A 19,515-nucleotide genomic window follows, 5' to 3' on the forward strand; every position below is an offset into this window, starting at 1 on the left:
CAATCACCCGCCCTGCCACTCACGGCAGACTCAGTGGAACACACACACATACACTTCTCTGCCTTGGGAACATTATGCATATCTCTTTTTTTTATCTATTCTAATGGGTCTAATGGATAGGAACACATTTACCCCTCCAACGCACACACAACAGTTCTGTTTTGAAACCAAGCATTTTGCCTTGCTGTATACATAGGGAGCTGCGTTCTGAAGGCTAGGGTATACTTTGCTTTTCTGGGTGTCATTCCGTCTCGCGGACAGTCAAGCGCTCAGCCTTTCAAAGCATACCATTTGACCGCGAGCCCTTATGGACATGTAACGCATAAAAAAATAGGCTGCACAAGGACGGTCCGCACACACTGTGCTGATGATGAAATTTGCGTCACAGACACTGTGTGCAAGACATACTGGCATGCAGAAAACCGAAGTATACTCTGTCTTTTAGGTAACATCCAAACTAAAATGGAACCTCAAAAATGACTGAATTTGAACGCTCTACATCAGTGGTAACACCACGCACCACACAAATAGCGAGAGACTCTCAATTGATTCCAATAGAGTTTGACATTAGCATGTTGCTAAGCTAACAACACTGAATTCGAACAACTGTAAAATACACGGCACACACAAATATTGGGTAAAACAGCACGTATTTAATTCTTTTGAGCAATTTTTACTGGCAGATTTCTAGTTGGCTTTCATCTCACTTCGCACACCATCTCAGATGGGTATTTTTCACCGATCTCATCGCGGTGCATTCTGGAATTGCCTTCTCTGTGAATGATGCATCCGATGCTTCGTTAGAGTTGATTTGAAATGAGGTATCTGAAAGCTTAAGCTTTTGAGCTTAAAAAAGAACCCAAAAGTATCATAGAAGTAGTTCATCGGATTTTGTGCGACAAATGCCATGTCTTCTGAAGGCATATGGGTTTTGGTGAGAAACAACCAGAAATATAAATGAAAATTTCGTGCTCAACACAAGTTAAGCTTAATCGACAGCATTTGCGGCATAATATTGATTACAACAAAAATTTATTTTGACTCGTTCCTCCTTTTCTTAAAAAAGCACAAATTTTGCTTACAGTGAGGCACAATGAAAGTGAATGGGGGCCAATCCGTAAATGATAAAATACTCACTGTTTCAAAAGGATAGCCACAAGACATAGACAATGTGTGTAGCAGGTCTGGACATTTATCAGAATGAGGAAGCAGGATTCAGGTAACATTTCAACTCTTTATTCAACAAAATAAGCACTCAAAGGAATCGTGTTCACACTCTAAAGCTGGGCGTACACGGTGCGAGTTCTACAACTCGGGAGGTCATGAGCCCTTGCACACGTTACGAGTCAGTTTATCTGATAATCGTACATGTGCAATCATACACAACACAAATTAATGACCTGGCGAATTCTGAAGCAATCGCATGATTTTTTGCGCTTTTTATAATAGGAGGACATTGCTTTCATGTAGCATGCGAGTTAGAAATAAAAAATAAGACTGGCTTGGCCATGGCCATTAGCTGAAAACTCATCTGCCGATGATAATTAATTATTACAAATGCTGTCCGACATTTGACAAAATCAGATTTCGAAGGGAGGCTGTGATTTCATAACTGCATATATCAGTCATAACGACAGTGTGTTGCTGCCAATTTTGCATGATAATAAAGCGCACAAAATGAACAAGATTAAAAAGAAAGTGTGCAAAATCCGCGCAACGTTTCTGACGGTTATACTTGGATTTAATCTAAGTGCAAACGTGACATTTAGTGCAGAATTCTGAGCTATTTTAGTGGAGTAGGCCAGCTATAGCCTATTATTCAGCTTTAGATGTAGGCTACATCCTTCTCATCTGTGTCACTGCTTGCATGTTGAAGAAGTCTTGTCCATTTAAATGCGCTTTAAAACCGCACGTAGCAAAGTAAACAAATCTTGTTTTAGCACAGCGGTTGATTGACAGGTGGAACTTTCAACCTAGAAGTCCTCGCGCTCGGTGAGTTGAAAATATCTCACACATATCCACTATCTTGTATATACAATTTTAAGAGATGCTATACCCCCTAAATGTAGCCCTACAACTGAAACGAATGCAAGTATGACGAATAAAAACAGACCATGATGGAAATTTTACAACTTTTTCCGTCAGAGTGATGAAAGATTGTTTTCTAGCGCAACCTGTATGGCAGATGATTTGTTTGAAGAGCAGAGAACAGCATGGCTTTCTGTAGAATACTTCCCAGTGATGTGGTCCTGAATAAAATGGGAAAAACACAGTTTTAACACAACCATTTTCTCCACATGTGTAAAAGCTTCATGAACACTCAGTTTTCAGTGATCGTGTGAGTTGTTACACCTTCTCCTGATTGGTCAACTTCAGGTAGATCGCCAAATCGACTAGTTCAATCGCACACACCTCACGAATTCAAGCTGACAGCGCCCCAAATTTTTAGACATTTTTACAATTATCGGGAGGTCGTGAGCTGCTTGTAAGCCGCTTGGCTCAGCTCGTAACACAATGCGAGCCGCAACCACACGAGCACCAACGATTTCCACGCGATCTCTCCTGACTGGAAAAAAATTGGTCGGGAGCTCACACGACAGTCAAAAATCGCACCATGTACGCCCGCCTTAACGCAGTCACTGCTGTGTAGCTCTCTCTCTCTCTCCCTGGGCTCTGGCATGGGCTCCTTATCGCTCTTCCCGAATTACTGCAACAAGAAACAGCTGTTAGACTTAATTGTCACCCAGGGATGAATCCTTACCGCTTACTTTCTCCCTGGACGGACACTCAACCACGCCCTCGCCACAATGACATGATTTTAGTGTGATAAAATCACTTACTAACCTTGTCTGTTAGCAAAGTTATATCCAATTTTACAACTTTTGTCATGATGACGAAACACCGTAAACCTAACGATTTAAACATCTTTACAGCAGCATCATATCGATTTATATGCTTCACATTTCTGCCTTTAAACACTCCTGAAATTGGCCCCCATTCACTTCCATTGTAAGTGCCTCACTGTACTTTCGATGTTTGCTTTTTTAAAGAAAAGGAGGGACGAGTCTAAATAATTTTTGTGGTAATCAACATTATGCCAGAAATGCTGTCGAATTAGCCTATCTTGTATTGAAGCTGGAATATTCCTTTAAGTCATTTTTTAGTGTAAATCCTGATGTCCTTTGTGCATCCATGAGCGCTATGAGAAAAGCTAGTGCACAGTGGCACGCGTTTACGCGAGAACTTGCATTGTTTAGCGACAAAATACAACACAAGTTCTCGCTTGAACAAATTAAAATCAGAATTTCCATTTTTGGGTGAACTATTCCTTTAAAAGGCAGTCTGGGTTGGCAGCTCACTAGGTTTTTTAAATTTCTTTCAGCTGAGTGCAATGAGAATCAGCAAACATTCATTATGATTATAACTAGAATTTCAGCATGCAGAGAGAATGAACGGTGAACTTGGGAGAGCAGCAAACAGTAATGACTATCACAATTTAATTTAATTAGCAATTACACTGCCAGAGAAAAAGCTCTTGTCTGCAAAACACAGTTTTACCATGGTAACAGTGATGTGTGTTTGTATGTGTTTCAGCTGATCGGGATGCTGCTGGCCTGCTGTCTGTCACGATTTATCACTGCCAATCAGTATGAGATGGTGTAGTAGTATGGGCACAGGTGAGCGACACAAACACAAGCTGTTTCAGGCAGTTCCCTTCTAGGCAGCATTTTAACCAAAACTGAATCTTATAAGAGACTGATTTGAAACACTTCAAGGGTAGCAGTTCAATTAATGGTCACTGACATGCGCAACAAAAATAGCATTTCTCACTTAAAGCATACAAGGTACCCGACACTCAAAACTGAATATCATGGAGATTGACGTTGTCATGTTGCTAAGCTAATGACGCAGTTTTCAAAGAAGCACAAAAAATACAAACTGCACACAAATATTCAGTGAAATGCAATTTTATTAGATGGAACTATTTTGTATCAGTATTTTCTCCGTGAGATTCTCTTCAAACTGTTGCTCTACCATGACAGTATTTGACCTGGAAGAAAAGTGACCATAGTAGAAGACAGTTTACCCTAATGACCGCTATAGTGCCCCTTGTGGCAATGCTGAGAATGCAAAGCGTACTTGCGTTACATAAAAAATTGCAGTCCGAGACATTTCAGAAGACAAAGATGTGTGAACTTGAGTTTGCGTAGCTTCTGCATTCATGTTCTTGCGTTGAATATGTTTCATGCCTTTGAGAGCTAAGGTTACCAGTTTACATACACACACAATGATTATCAAACCTGTGCTGGTGTTTGACAGCACTGCTGAGGGTGACAAATAAACCTGCGTCAAATAAAATCTCTCTGTTATTGCCGAGTTGACTTCCTGTCTGACTTCCTTGAACACTTTAGACAACTTCATTTCTCAGCCTGACACACACACATACACACACACATATATGAATGAGTGTGAATATTATGCTGCCTTCAAGTCATGTCAGAATGTCTTTATTTACAAGATAGGCGCACATGAACAGCACCAAAGTATTGTAGTTACCAGTACCAGTGTGAAACTTTGGAATGTTGCTAAGCCCAGACTTTCCGCAAAGACGAATTGAGCAAATTCGGATAGAGCTGTTCAGTTATGACATCAATTTTTAGTCCAACCTGCAAGGCTAGTTTGGGTTGCCTCTGGAATTTGCAATATGTTTTAAGAATAGCGGTTTTCGATGTATGAGTAAAATAAATAAAAATACAGAAACTTGCACTGTACACTATATATTTCGAAGCTTGCTAGTTGAAACTTCTGTGGGAGGACATGAAGGCAGCATTAGCTTTTCAATTTGTGACATCAAATACACATACACTCACACCATCTAATCCTTTTTTTCCCCTCCTTTACAGGCGTAGACGACGTACGACACCTTGGAAAGGGAAAGCAACCCAACAAATGATCGCACAGTCCATTCTTTATCGTTTTCTCTTTCCCCTCTCTTTTTATTGCCTCTTTTTCTTTATCTTTAAGTCTGACTTTCTTGGCTTCTATCTCTCTTAATGCATCATTCCTAAATCGTGCAGTTGTGCCATGACTGAAGCCTCTCTTTTCGAAAAGGAAATGGTTTTTAGACGCACTTCTCTGTCTATATTTTACTCTGTACAAAGCCTTGCATGCAGAAACCATCTCACACCATAGACTAGAACTGAAATCAACAGTATTTCTATGTCCTAACCAGCTGTGAATGCAACAAGTGACATTTCGTTGGCCGCTTGGTTTCCATTTTTTGTTGTGTCTTGGCGGGTAGCCCCACCCACAGTGAAATCTCATTGGTACCTGAATGTTAAACAACAGATATTTTCTGATTGGTGGTGATTTTGTTGCATTGCGCAGAATTGTTGCTTTCATCAAGGACAGAAAAATGACTTTATGCACAAAGCTTATCACGCCTGGTTAGGACACGGTATTAATTCGTTATTTATCCCGTGCTTTCTCAAGATGCAAAACAAAAGAATCTGTGTTTTTGTTCTAACCAGCCGAGATAGCAACAAACAATACGCAATTGCCTGGGTTCTGCTTTTGTAGCATTGAATTGGGCACCCCCATTCACAGTGAAATCTTATTGGTTTAAAATCTAGCTTCTTATAGTTGTATATTGCACATCAAAAGTTCTGATTGGCTGTTATTTTGTGGCTTCGCACAACCTTTCAATGTGGACTGAAAAATTACTTGACACTTGAAACTTGTCGCGCCTGGTTGGGACACAGTGGTAATTATCCCCTAGAAAGTCGTTTCAATGCACATTTGTTAGTTACTTGTCTAATGCTTTTTCGGGAGGAAATCAATTAAAGAAAGAACAAAACAAAAACAAAAAAAAAACAGATGACAAGATGTTGTTGCTGTTGTCAAATATTTGGCAAAGGTTTTTTCTCCAGAAATGCCTTTTTTGTCTTCTTTAATTTCATTTTCTTCTCAATATCTCAACATGAAAGTCTTGTTGAACTCTACATAATCATGTGAAAATCTCTCGGTATAGTCGCACAAAAAGTGTAAATTCTGTCATGTCCCTGAAAGTAAAAAACGAGCAGCCTTCTTCCACATACACAAGTGTCTGTACAGAACTTGTCAACATTTAGACTGAAGTGTTAAGATGTGCCCTAAAACTAGCAGAACTTTTTTGCCTAGAGTTCAGAGTACTAACTTAACACCGTTTAATGGGCAATTGTATTTCTCAGTCTTTGGGTTATAATGACAATTTTACATTGTATCTCACTCGTGGACTGTTGACACACTGTATTTTCTCTTTTGTGTAGAGTTTGATTGTAAGAAGCTAATTACACTGGGCATCTCTTTTAGCATTTATGGTTTTCACACTTTACAGTTCAGGGAGCAGGCATTATTTTCAGTTATATTTCAGTATATAGAAGTGGGTGAATGTTTGCATGAGAAGATAAAGAGAATTTTGGTATGACATAATATTTCTAAGAAAGGATGGTATATTTTAAAAAAAGAGACCCTTTTATCAAAACCATTTAACAGCCGTTAGGCCTTAAAGAAACGTGGGTGGTTGAAAGTTTGACTGTATTTCAAATTTGGAATGTAAAAGAGATTTGTAAAATTGTAAAATGTACTACCCACTAAAATTTCATAACTGGATTATAGACAAATGGAAAAACTCACATAAAATTTCATTAAAAAGTATTTGTCACAGCAGAGTGATTGCACAGATGGGGGGAACGACTCCAAAAATCAGATGCCGCGGTATAAAAAACTGGAAATCAGAAATCGTAGATTTTCTGATGGTCCGAGTCAATGAACTGATCTGAAAACTCAGTGGCTTGCACTGAATTGTGAAGTGTTTTGCCTGAAATTTTTGTAATCCTGATTTCAGTCACATGAGCCAGAGAGCTCTGTCATTTGTTTTATTTATTATTAATTTATTTTACATATGTGTTAGAAATACTGCAGTCTTTGGCTTTCTGCTGACATTAATGTAATTGTTTTGTGAGGTACTGTTTTAACGAATTCTGACAATTCCATATTTACATGTGTCAGTGTGTTTTTTTTGTTGTGTTATTTTGTATGGTTTTCTCATTGATTATTAATTGTATTATCATGTAGACTTATAGAATTATTGTATTAATATTTTAAACAATCATTTCTGCAGCTGCCCCTTGTGTTGATGGATCATTAAGTATTAGAGTCAAGAATTCATAGTCTGAACACGCGTGATGAATTACACATCTCAAGATTGACGAGTAGACTTATTATATACTTTGTATAATAAAATCAATCTTTTTAAAATGCATCACCAGCTAGCATGCCAACAAAATGTATGTTGTTATTGTAAACAACCGTGCTCTCTATGAATAAAATGGTTCTTCGTGGTTGCCAATTTCTGGTTTTGTCTTTATTTGAATTCAAATTCTTGTTGTTTGAACTACATTTCACAGGACTTTGGATCACATCGACATTAAAATGCATTATGAGCAAAATTCTGTAAAAGTTTTTAGATGGCACTTCTAAAACCCAAGACAGACTAAAAAAAAACGTATGCCAACAAAGATAGACTGATAAAATAGATGGATACTGTATATGGTAATAAATGATTAATAATTAGTATTGCATAATGATGGGGGTTTTTTTCTCCCCAATTTGGAATGCCCAATTCCCAATGTGCTCTAAGTCCTCGTGGTGGCGTAGTGACTCGCCTCCATCCGGGTGGCAGAGGACGAATCTCAGTTGCCTCCATGTCTGAGACCGTCAATCCGCGCATCTTATCACGTGGCTTGTTGAGCGTTACCGCGGAGACATAGCGCGTGTGGAGGCTTCGCGATATTCTCCACAGCATCCACGCACATCTCACCACGCGCCCCACCGAGACGAGAACCACATTATAGCGACCACGAGGAGGTTACCCAACATGACTCTACCCTCCCTAGCAACCGGGCCAATTTGGTTGCTTAGGAGACCTGGCTGGAGTCACTCAGCACGCCCTGGATTCGAACTTGCAACTCCAGGGGTGGTAGTCAGCATCTTTACTTGCTGAGCTACCTAGGCCCCCCGTTTTTTTAAAAAAAAATTTATGAAATGTGGAAATCTTTCTGAATGTATGAACGCATTTTTAAAATTACAACGAAATTACATTGCAAAGTGACTCACTGAATAAATGGCCTGGGCAAATTGTCACACTAATTCCCCAAGGGATGTGAAAAGGACACTTAAAACCCTTTTTGACTACTAGATGGCACCACGATGTTGTAGAAAATTGTAACGGGCCCACTAACTAGGCAACCGCAGTATGTGGTGTCCGTTTCGATTGTAAATTCATGATATCTTTAACATTTACATAATACCAAATATACATTCTGTATTATGTGCTGCATGAGTTGAATGAGCTAAGTCTAACCTATTGGTGCAGCCTTTTTTACTCTTTGTATATTTAATACAACATCTACAGTAGATAATGTGGAATCATAAAGTGGTATAACTTTGTTTTAATATTGTTTTGGGGGAAAATGGTTCCCAAAAAGTAGCATGTTCAACTAACGTTTGACAAACAAAAAGTGTCCAAATACTTTTTGTCTTCATATTGAACAGTATAGTACCTACTAATTAGGTGTGTTAGTTAACTGTTCAAATTTCTCTCGGTTCGGGTTGTATTATGGTATTAGGGTCACGGTTTCGGTACGGTACTTGCAATGTTCAGAGAAATATACTGCCAAATCCAAAGTAAACATACTCTATTTGGTAACGAACACTTCAACAGGTTTTCTAATATAAAAAAGCATGGTTTTACAACATGGTTACGAAAAAACATTGTTTTACTACAGTAACCCTAATTTTACAATGGCATTTGTAAAACCATAGTATTTAACCATGGTTACTACAAAATTACTAAAGTAAACCCATGGTTACTATATGAATACTACAGAATGAATATACAGAATACTAAATTGAATACAATATTACTGTACTAAAACCATAGTTAATGGTATCATTCTTGGCATAATATATTCTGCCAACAAAATAATGGTTACACAGCAGTCATAGTTACTTAATGTATAATTTCCAAACTAACAGATATCATTGTGTGAACTGTGTGTGTGTGTGTGTGTGTGGTATCTTTAAATTAAATTCCACTCTCTTTGATATTTTGTTATATTTTGCAATGCCATTCATAAATCTTAAAATGTGGCCTAAGTGGCCAAACACTTTTTAGGTCCACTGTAGATCAGCATCTGGTTTTTTTCATCATGCTTTCCCCTTGTCTCATTATTTGCAAATATTTGCATTAAAGGTTGAAGTTGCATTTGCATAATTCCAAGGGTCAACACTGGGTTTGCAAGCACATGTCAGGAATTACCTTTGCACATTTAAGACAGTATAGGCAGTATTGGGTGTAATGCATTACTAAGTAATTAATTACTGTAATTAAATTACCTTTTCATTGAAAAAAGTAAGGGATTACTCTTAATTTTTCAGTCATTTAATTACAGTTACTTCTGATGTAATTGCGAAATTTATCGTCTAATGTTAAAATATATGTTTTCTTATTTAACACTGCCCCTTTAAATTCTTTGGCCAGTTCATGAATAATTAATTTGATTTTATATGATTTATTTGAAAGAATTAAAAGAACAGTTTCATGTCTATCCTTGTATTTTTCATCTGGTCGAGGTTGATCAAGGTTTTAGAAAGTAATTAGTAATAAGTAATGCAATTACTTTTCAGAAAGAGTAATGTAGATGTAATTAGTAGTTAGTAAATAATTACTTTTTTAGAGTAACTTACCCAACACTGAGTATAGGATAAGTCAAAGGATTTGTTGCATACTATTTTAGTCTCATTTTGAAACTTTATTTTCTTTAAAATATTTTTTCTCACCGCACATCCTTAACCTTATCTTTTCCAAAACATCTTTCCAATGCTGTAAACCCAGTAGAGCCACTGCAAGTTAAAATATTATCATTTTTGGGGGTAAAAAAAGAAGAAAAAAGAAAGTGCAAGGCTTTTATTAGTTATGTATGGTTTCATATTTGCTAATGAATCAGAATACACCATACAAAACACAAAATAAATATCTAAATTATTAAGTATTTCATTGTTTGGGTCACTAATCTACACCTAAATTACTGTATGGATTGATGAGTTAGAATCAAAGGGTTAATGTTATGCTAACGTTCGGATTCCCCTTCCAAGAGAAGAGGAATAAATTAATTTTAGAAATATTTTTGGCACTGTAAGTATGGAATCTAACACAAAAAAACTGTATTATATCATCCGGTAGTTTCCTCACGCACACTTACCCATTATTCCACTGTCGTGTCTTTCACCGTGAACTGCCGCCATTGGCAAGCAGCCGGATTTCCTTCCTGCACTCTGATTGGTTGCTTTCAGGAGTCAGCATTCTAGATGCACTAAGTAACAGTAATCTGATTGGACAAGAGCAGCTGAGCGGTTATGGGCTGATGCTTTGTCTCATGAATATTCATAAGTTCCACAAGCGCGCCATGCGGCCTCACCCAGTATCGGCTTTCTCGATGAGTTTGTGTTCTTTCCGCCGTTCACTGTTTCTTTGGACTTTGCTTGACGTTTCCATCCTCAAGGGAAGCCAAATATCAGCAAAGGTTAGTATTTTAAAGCAACATTTATTTGTTATCCTCGATAAATTGAGGTTTAGTTCGCCGGCCGGCTTTTTTCCCTATAGGAAATCAGTGAAAGGAGTAGTAGGAAGGATGCACATTCGCATGCTATACAGAATTAAATACAAATTTAACCGGGATCCAGTTTATTTTACTGAATGTTTAAGAAAATTAAACAGTTCTTGCTTAAATAATTTTTTGTGTCTATTATAATGTATTATGGGAAAATTGTCATCTTCTATTTGACTGCTTTCCTGGTCTTATTTTTTCATTCTTACAGTAATATTTATCTATTTAATTTGATCATATATTGTCGTGTGCATCCTCTCTATTCCCCTATCTGTGTTATCTCAGGTCACATTATCCAGTTACGACCTGATTACGGTGCAACGAAGCATTTGATTGACGTGTGGAAGCCACGCCTTTGCTTTAAATCCACCTGTGCTTCCAGAAACTCACCCAACTGAACCACACAAAGGATTTGAGCACTGTCTGGACACAAATCAGCGCAGGTATAAACCCTCCATTGGGTGTATCTGGACCGTCCAGCCCAAAAACAACTTGAATACGCCTACTGCTGGTCTTTTATTCCGCTACTTGTCTATATAGCCTAGAGACTTTAAACTTGTTTCTGCATTAGTTCAAGCTCTCCAGGTCAGAATTTCCTAAAGTGCAACTATTCATTCTCCAACAGCGAAGATGATGCAGATCTGTGATTCATACAACCAAAAAAACTCCCTCTTCAACGCGATGAACCGGTTTATCGGTGCTGTGAATAACATGGACCAGACGGTTATGGTGCCAAGCTTGCTGAGGGACGTCCCATTGGACCAGGAGGAGGAAAAGGAGGTGAACTCCTACCAGGATGGAGACATGTACGGCTCATATGTGCGCCTAAAATCAATCAGGAATGAGATCGAATGGGGTGTCCTTCAAGCCGACGAGCGGCGCAAGGACAAACATGGGGTGACGGCGGCTCTGGAGATGTCCCGCATCGAACCAGACGATGAAAACTTGGAAAAGCTCTTTCACTTCCATCTAAGCGGATTGCACACGGTACTTGCGAAGCTCACGCGCAAAGCGAACACTTTAACGAACAGGTACAAGCAGGAAATCGGTATCGGTGGTTGCGGAAATTGAAATGAGTCTGAGTTTAATTGTGAAAAGTACACGAGAGAGTGTAATCGGGGGTTGAAGCCAAACGACCCCTCCGGTGGCTTCCGCGCATCTAAATTTCACCGGATCGGAAAAAAGACTTGCACTTGACGCCAGTTTACAAGCACCCTTAATTCCCTTGCTAAAATCCCTTGACATTGTTTGCACAACCTGGATACTGTAATTTTCTAAATTAAATGCAGTTTATTTAAAAAAGCGAACAAGCTAACTTTAAAAAAAGATATGCAGTATACATTTCACGGGCGGTATGATATTTTCAGGAGCTCTGTTAATGTAGATTGTAAAGTTTTGAGGCTATAGGTTAAAAACTACAAATTGCTAATTATGTGTTAAAACGCACAATTCTGCACTCAAGTTGCAGAGATTCTTCGAGCTGTTGGTTCTTTATGATGTAATGATCAATGAGATGGAATCGCATGATGATTCTATTTGTTCTATTTAGAATGTTGATTGATTCCAGGAGATTTTGTCACAATAACGGTTGGTAATTGTGTAAGATTTGAAAAAAGGATTGTGTCATGTATTTTTTGTAACATGAAGGTGGGTCATAATGGGAAAATAAACATTTCGTAAATGCAGTGTTCGTTGACGTGACTCTTTCCTGTAAATAATTGAGTACCGAATGAACTAACTCTGTTATTAACCATGATTAATAATGAATCATTTGCATGTGGGTTGTCCTTGGAAAATGACCAGATGTTATAATGCTTATGTTGAATCAGATTTTCCTCATTTAATGCTTAACATGAGTGTCCATATGCTGTTCTATAAATATGGAACTGAAGTTTGTACGGTTTAGGCTACAGTTCGCCAACTGTCTCATCCTGCTCGGCGAACAGTAGCATGTGTTGGCAAGCAAAGCACAGCTGCTGCTGAGATCTGCAAAGGCGATCAGGCACGATCAGTTATATTAAGACCTGGCAACATCTGAAAGAGCCCAGCACCTGCAGTGCATTTTTCAGATTCGTACTGCTGAATCACTGCTTGAGCTGCACTTAATGACGGATGTATATAAGCTGCCCGTGTTAGTTTAATACTCAGAGGTAGATAACGAGCACAGGCAGCAATACTGTATTTTTGAGTGGCACAGCACAGGGCTGGGTATCAATACAGATTTCCTGATTTAATTCACACACTCTCGATTCGATTCATTTTGGTATATCTCAGTTATCGGTGGAGGATTTAGGCATGGGCGATATGGGCAGTTGCCCAGGGCGGCATCTTGCGGGTGGCGGCACGAGGCACCCACACAGTATAGTCAATATAGTCGTAGTACAATGATTTTGCGTATTAGACAACATTGCTTGACTTTCTAATAACAATGATTAGCAGTTATGAACCCTAAAAAAGGCTGCTTGCCTAGTCGGTATGGACATAATAAAATAATACATAAATATTCATGACTCATGACATGATAGTCCAGTGCTATCTGAAGACATTCTAATTATAGACGTGAGTGACTCCAAAAAAAAAAAAATCTTGTTGACCAAAGAAAAGGGCCAAAGCAATGCATTATGGGTAGTTTATAGGGGTATATTGACATTAGATTACATAACTCACTATGCACTGCTTAACCATGAAGCATCTAATTTTCTTACAAAACAATATCTGGGTTTCTATAGACATATTTTTATGCAAATTTTGGGACATTGCATAAAAAATGCTGGATGGAAACATTAAGATGTGAATAAAATCTTCAAAATGTGCAAAACAATAATAAAATAAAAATAAATAAAATGTATATGCTCACTTGAAGCAGAGGTTCTGAGGGGGGCACATGGAAAATCTAGGGGGGAAATGCCCTGCCTATGGTAAAAACATACAGTATGTCATAAATACCTATTTATGCACAGTAGGTTATTAATGCAGCTTTAACTGGCTTTGCATAATTTTTCAAGTGGCCGAACACTCCAGGTCTAATTTTGCTCTTTGAACATCATGTATCTTGGTGCTTGCCAGACTAGTAAACAAACCAACCTTTAGTACCGCTGCAGCTATAACAGTGTGCTATGATCGAACATGACATACTAGATAAAGCTGATTCGAGATGGGTATCACACACTTGTTTGTCAACAATTCTCTTCAGTGTTTTTCCGGCAACACTCGTACAAACCCTTCCAGGTTGACATTCTTGTTCTCGTCTTCCTTCCCCTTCGCTAATTATGGATTCTGCGAGAACTCTACAGGAAAGAACAGCATCAGTGGGCTTAGCTGATCCTGCGTTTCTGGTACCCAGCTCCGAAAGGTTGTTTGTCTGCCATCTAGCTGATGTAAGACAAGCCCGTTGTGTGACATGCTGAAATTTCCACACAGTATAAGTTTTGGGGAGCTGTAAGACCATCGATAAACCAACCAGGATAAGAACAAATAGGAAGTATGATGCAATGTGTCCTGTTGGAGTGAAAGGGGTTTGTACTCTATGTTAGCAGGTGCAACCCTGTGGCTTCGGTAATGACAAAAAAGCACACGCACACAATTTCTCTTTGCAGGGATTCAAGGCCAAAACACATATTGTGCAAAAACTCCAAAGACGAAAAAAGAGGGCAAATGAGTATTTCAGGGTTTTAATTGTTTTTTTAGTTTTTTTTTAAATGAACAAAAACTGTAGGTCAAATTTATTTGAACGTGTAATGGAAAGAGTATATTTTAGGTGCTGTGACTGGTCACTATTGCTATTATTTTGAATTTTTCACAATTATTTAGTCCACTTTTGCCATCACTAGTTCATTTTCAATGGTCCTGCAGTGTAACAAATGAATTTTGTAAATTTTAGAAGTATTTTTATAAGACTGCATTTTTACTCCACTGACGGTTAAGGCCAAAGTATATTTTGGTTGTCTGCATTGCTGAACGCTCCACGCACAGTATGTGTGACGTAAATTTCGTCATCAGCACAGTCTGCGAGGAAACTTCGCTTGCGGCCCAGATTTCTCGACAAGCAGAAATTACTCATCTGTGCACATCTTTGGCACATGCGCCTGTTGTTGATTGTACTAAAATAGTATCACAGTGCAGTTGTAGTGCACATGCGTCAAACGCATTCGTATTCGCACGCAGTCAAAGGAGTAAACCTTGAAAGGCAAAGTGCAACCAGCGCGAACCAATCCAAAACACAGAAAAAAGAATACCTGGGCCGTTAGGGTTGGGGTTTGGATTAGGGTGTATGGTAAATAAGATATGCATTACTGTTGACTCTTACATCATTAACAACTAAATACAACTCGCTTTTGGCGCCACTCTGTGGCCATTTTACTCAAAATGTGGAGCTCACACATGGCCATATGTTCAACAACATTTCCAGCCTAGGCCACCAGGGGCAGTGGTTCGAACTTTGGTAAGCACAGACCGATTTCAGCTGAAGAACTTTCGGCATGCTGTCGCAAAATTCACAGCAAGATCAGTCTGGTTTAAAATGGTTTTAGCATGTCAGACCGCATGACATGTCAACTTGTCATCTTAACTACCAAAAATTGCTTGACTGTCCCAACCAATCTGACACAGCAACATTGGCTCAACAAGTAGTGTGAATTCACTACGTTTTGGAATAGAGCGAGGGAGACAGTGTTTGTAAAAGTGAGTTATCAACTAGTAGGACAAGTTAATATAGAGGACGGACGCTGCTGTCTTGTTAAGAGGATTGTGTCCTGTCTTATTAATGTCTCTATTTGTCTCTTCTGAGTATTCAACATCTCTTTCTGGGCTATATTAATGGCAGCTGCTCATATTCCTCAACTGTCTCACTTCTGGTTATCTGTTGCAGACTTCCCAGAATGCAAACGCAGGGTGGGAAATTCTACTCCAGGGACAATAACAAGCTGTGTACAAGTGCTGCCACCAGTGTGTTTAACAAACATATCCTCAATGGCTGAAAGCGAACCACAAGCCAGTGGTCAAAAATCAGTGTTGCGAACTTGTTACTATGGAGACAAGATTCCTCTGGAGCCGGCGGGTAATTCGGTTATGCAATTGATTTAAAAGAAGGATTTTGTACTGAATTTAATAAAATAGACTCACTGGAATGAGCCAAAGGTTTAAGCACTCTCAAGAGACTTTTGTTGAAAAGTTTGAACACTCTCCAGTCCGTTTAAATTAAATTTGCCGAAGCGTTCGTTTTGACACAATAAGATTCCACAGTGTATTTCGGGCTTGTTTTTACTTAAAAGTCCTGCGTCAAATACAATGTTTTTTGTTTTTTTTTCTGGTTATTTGTGGTATTTTGGTTGAACAATACACTGCATCTGAGATTTTATTAATATAGGACTCTTTGTCTGTGCCCGTCATAGGGAAATATTCTGAATTTTTTTTCTCCGATTTTTAAAAAAACTTCCAGCCGATTAATCGGCCTTTCCCACCACCTTAGTTATCGTATCGGCAAAATTCACAATCTGTCGACCTCTAATCTGTACACTTTACTGGTATGAGATTCAGTTTGTACACTCTTACAAATAATTCAGTTTGTACTACTGTGTCTTACAAATAATGGTTCTTTAATGGTTCATTGATGCATCTTATGTTCAAAGAAGAAACCTCTTCCTATAAAGAAGCATTTTAACTGCATATGATTCTTAAGTTTTCCATATGGTTCTTTGGAGGTTAAAAACTTTTTGAGATATATGTATCGGTTTCTGGATCTTTACAGTACCACTACATACATGGTTTGATAAAGAACCAAAATTAAAAGTTATTTGTGGAACTTGGCACTTTTGGTTTAAACTAAAACCTTAACCATAAAGAAGATTATAAAGGATGCATCCCAGTTTGCATTCTTAACAGTACCAAAAAAAAAAAAAAAAGAAGATGGATGCCCAGATTCTTTGAAAATCCACTGGAAATGTATCATCCAGGCACCTTTGACTAACTATTTTCAATGTATATGATTTATGACTCAATAATTTTAGATTTGCATACCACATAAAATGCATAGTATGCGAATTGGGACGCAGTGAGTGTCTCATATCTACCGAAAAAATCTAAATTTGATTTGGTCAGGACTGCACACAGCCAGGGATCAGATTCCTCATTGTGAATTTGGTTATTGAAATCAGCACGCTCACAAGCACCATTTGGTGATGATCCAAGATCAGGTTTTGTTCTCTTTGCATGTAACATTTAAATACAGAAAGGCTGACCCTGGATCAGCACTCAAGGGCAGCATCTGCAGAGCTTGGTGATTTGAAACGTCAAAGCCTTCATTTAGCAGTCAAAGGGTTTTGCAATATTCTAAAGAGTGCCGCTGAATGGTGTGCCATGATTACTTCCTTTCCAATAAAATGGCCTCTTGCTCTTCCTGCATTTTAATTCTGAGCATCCTCAACACCTTTTTGAATTTCACCAAAATGTATTAATGGTTCGATACATTTTCCATGCAAGTGTTGCTGATTTGCATGACACACAGCAGAGAGGGGTAATGTGGGAAGGAATGAGTAAAAAAGTGGAATGCAAATATGAGACGGCAGGGCTGTGCGGCCGTGGAGACCGGGAAATCATAATTGCCTTCTGCAACGAGACTGCACAATGAGGAGAGAGAGATGTATTTCTGACAGTATTCTGGTTTTGCATCATGTGAACCTCCTGTAAAATGTTTTAAAGATTTAATTTATAGTTTCATGTTTTTTTATTAAAATTAATGGTTGCAGTGTATTCCTTTTTTGTAGTGCAGCTAACTAAGACTATGCAATAGAAAGCTGCATTTTTATACCATTATATTCAGCTGAGGCTACAAACTCACAACTCAGGTAAAATCAAATTTTTTGCTGCAGTGCTGTTACTGTAGATTGCGTTGTAGTAGGGGTGCCACCATGGAATAGCGGTTCAGGAAACACTGGAGAGAGAGAGAGAGACAACACTTTGAAATTTCATTTCAGGGCCATCAAAGTCTGTAAGTTGTTGGGGCCGCCACACTCAACAATTCCCCTGCTATTCCTCTCTCTCTCTTTCTCTGTCTTTCTCTCTGTGTGCTGTCGGTGACAGCATGAGGCAGTTATTCTCCGGTGTGTTCGTGCTCAGTCAGTGAAGCCGTTGATATGAGCAGAGAGCTCAGCGCTGCGAGAATGAGTTAGATGCCCAGGCGGGCGATAAGCAAGGGTTGAAAGCCAGGAGAGGCCTTGTTGTGCCCTTAAGCTCTGCGGATACCATGAGTTGGCAGGACATTATGACAAGACTTCTAGGTTTCGCAGACAACATGATAAATGTTATGTTTTGGTTTGATTCAATAGAAACCACATAAACAAGGTTTGTGGACCAGGTTGGTTAAAGGCATAGTTCACCTAAAAGGGAAAATTCTGTCATTGTTTGCTCACCCATATATTGTTTCAAACCTGTATGAAAGGAGGTGTTGGGCAAAATGTTCATTCTCAGTCACCATTCATTTTCAATGTATGGAAAAAAAGATGCAATGAAAGTGAATGGTGACCGCGGCTATCTTACATTCTGCATAACATTTACTTTTATGTTTCACGGAAGTCATACAAGTTTAAAAAACAAAAGAGGGTGAGTAAATGACCACAGAATTTTCAATTTTGCATGACCTATCCCTATTTTCATGCAAATGGGTAGTGGGCTGGTAACTGAGAAGTTGCAGGATCCAATACCACATGGGTTATTCCATGAACTATCACCATTGTGTCCTTCAGCAAGACATTTAAAGGAATATTCCGGGTTCAATACAAATTAAGCTCAGTCGACAGCATTTGTGTCATAATATGCTGATTACCACATTTATAAAATATATATATATATATATATATATAAAGCAAAAATCTGTGTTACAGTGAGGCACTTACAAGGGCAGTAAATGGGGCCATTCCGTAAACGTTAAAATACTCACTTTTTCAAAATTATTTCCACAAGAGGTGAACAATATGTGTGTTAACATGATTTTAGTGTGATAAAATCGCTTACCATTTTGGTGTGAACTTATTGGCAATTTTACAACTTGGTTATCATGACGATCTAATGTCAACAAACCCTAAAACAACTTTACAGCTCAAATAATAAATTAGTTTTAACAGAAGAATTCATGTAAGTGCTTCAAATCTAAGCTTCACATTTCTGCCTTTAAACCCTCCAAACATTGGGCCCCATTCACTCCCATTGTAATTGTCTCACTGTAACATTGATTTTTTTTCTTTTAAAGAAAAGGAGGGACAAGTCAAAATACAGTTTTGTGCTAATCAATATTATGCCACAAATGCTGTCGATTGAGCTTAACTTGTATTGAACCTGGAATATTCCTTTAAGGCATGGTCACATTCACCTTTGCACGGCGAAATTCCGTGGGCAAAGAAGGGGTGGGTGAACCATTGCGCGCGTGTGTAACCAGCAGAAAACTAATTGCCATAATGCTGCATTTTATACTCTGAGAATGAAGTTAAAAAGAAACGCACCACTAAAATGATCTCCATTGTCTATTGTAAATATTTAGTGTAGCTGTGTACGAAGCACCGCCCCCACAAAGGTCAGTGCCAAACCAAACAACTTCCTGTTAGTCAATACAGCGAATTCACCTGTCAAAGTTCACCAACTTGACGCGAAATCTGCAAGGGGAAATTCTTCACCACCAGAAGTCCATTTGATGCGAAATTCACTACCACGCAGATTCCCATTGAGATGACTGTATTTCACCTACAGAATTTTGCTGTGCAAAGGAAATTGTGACTGCGCATTTAACCTTAAGCTATTCCAGGTGGTCTGAATCTGA

The 19,515-nt window shown here is 38.5% G+C and overlaps 2 protein-coding genes across 3 annotated transcripts in view; both read left to right on the forward strand.

The window, feature by feature from the left end:
• Positions 1 to 7,390, forward strand: part of tspan7b (tetraspanin 7b) — a 37,743-nt gene extending 30,353 nt beyond the window's left edge. Inside the window, exons 7-8 of the mRNA XM_051694641.1 lie at positions 3,595 to 3,677; positions 4,905 to 7,390. Coding sequence (XP_051550601.1) covers positions 3,595 to 3,663 — 69 coding nt within the window. The 3' untranslated portion in view covers positions 3,664 to 3,677; positions 4,905 to 7,390. The remainder of the gene's footprint in view (positions 1 to 3,594; positions 3,678 to 4,904) is intronic.
• A 3,105-nt stretch (positions 7,391 to 10,495) lies between these two features.
• On the forward strand, positions 10,496 to 12,394 carry mid1ip1b (MID1 interacting protein 1b). Of its 2 annotated transcripts, XM_051694656.1 has the most exons (3): positions 10,496 to 10,625; positions 10,995 to 11,152; positions 11,335 to 12,394. In XM_051694656.1, exon 3 carries the CDS (start codon positions 11,340 to 11,342, stop codon positions 11,778 to 11,780), a length of 441 nt encoding a protein of 146 aa, XP_051550616.1. In that variant the 5' UTR covers positions 10,496 to 10,625; positions 10,995 to 11,152; positions 11,335 to 11,339; the 3' UTR covers positions 11,781 to 12,394. The 2 variants fall into 2 exon arrangements, with proteins under 2 accessions (XP_051550616.1, XP_051550615.1); XM_051694655.1 differs by having other exon boundaries at positions 10,995 to 12,394.
• The last annotated feature ends 7,121 nt before the right edge of the window (positions 12,395 to 19,515 follow it).

This window comes from Myxocyprinus asiaticus, chromosome 50 (assembly GCF_019703515.2).
Source record: "Myxocyprinus asiaticus isolate MX2 ecotype Aquarium Trade chromosome 50, UBuf_Myxa_2, whole genome shotgun sequence".
NCBI lineage: Eukaryota > Metazoa > Chordata > Actinopteri > Cypriniformes > Catostomidae > Myxocyprinus > Myxocyprinus asiaticus.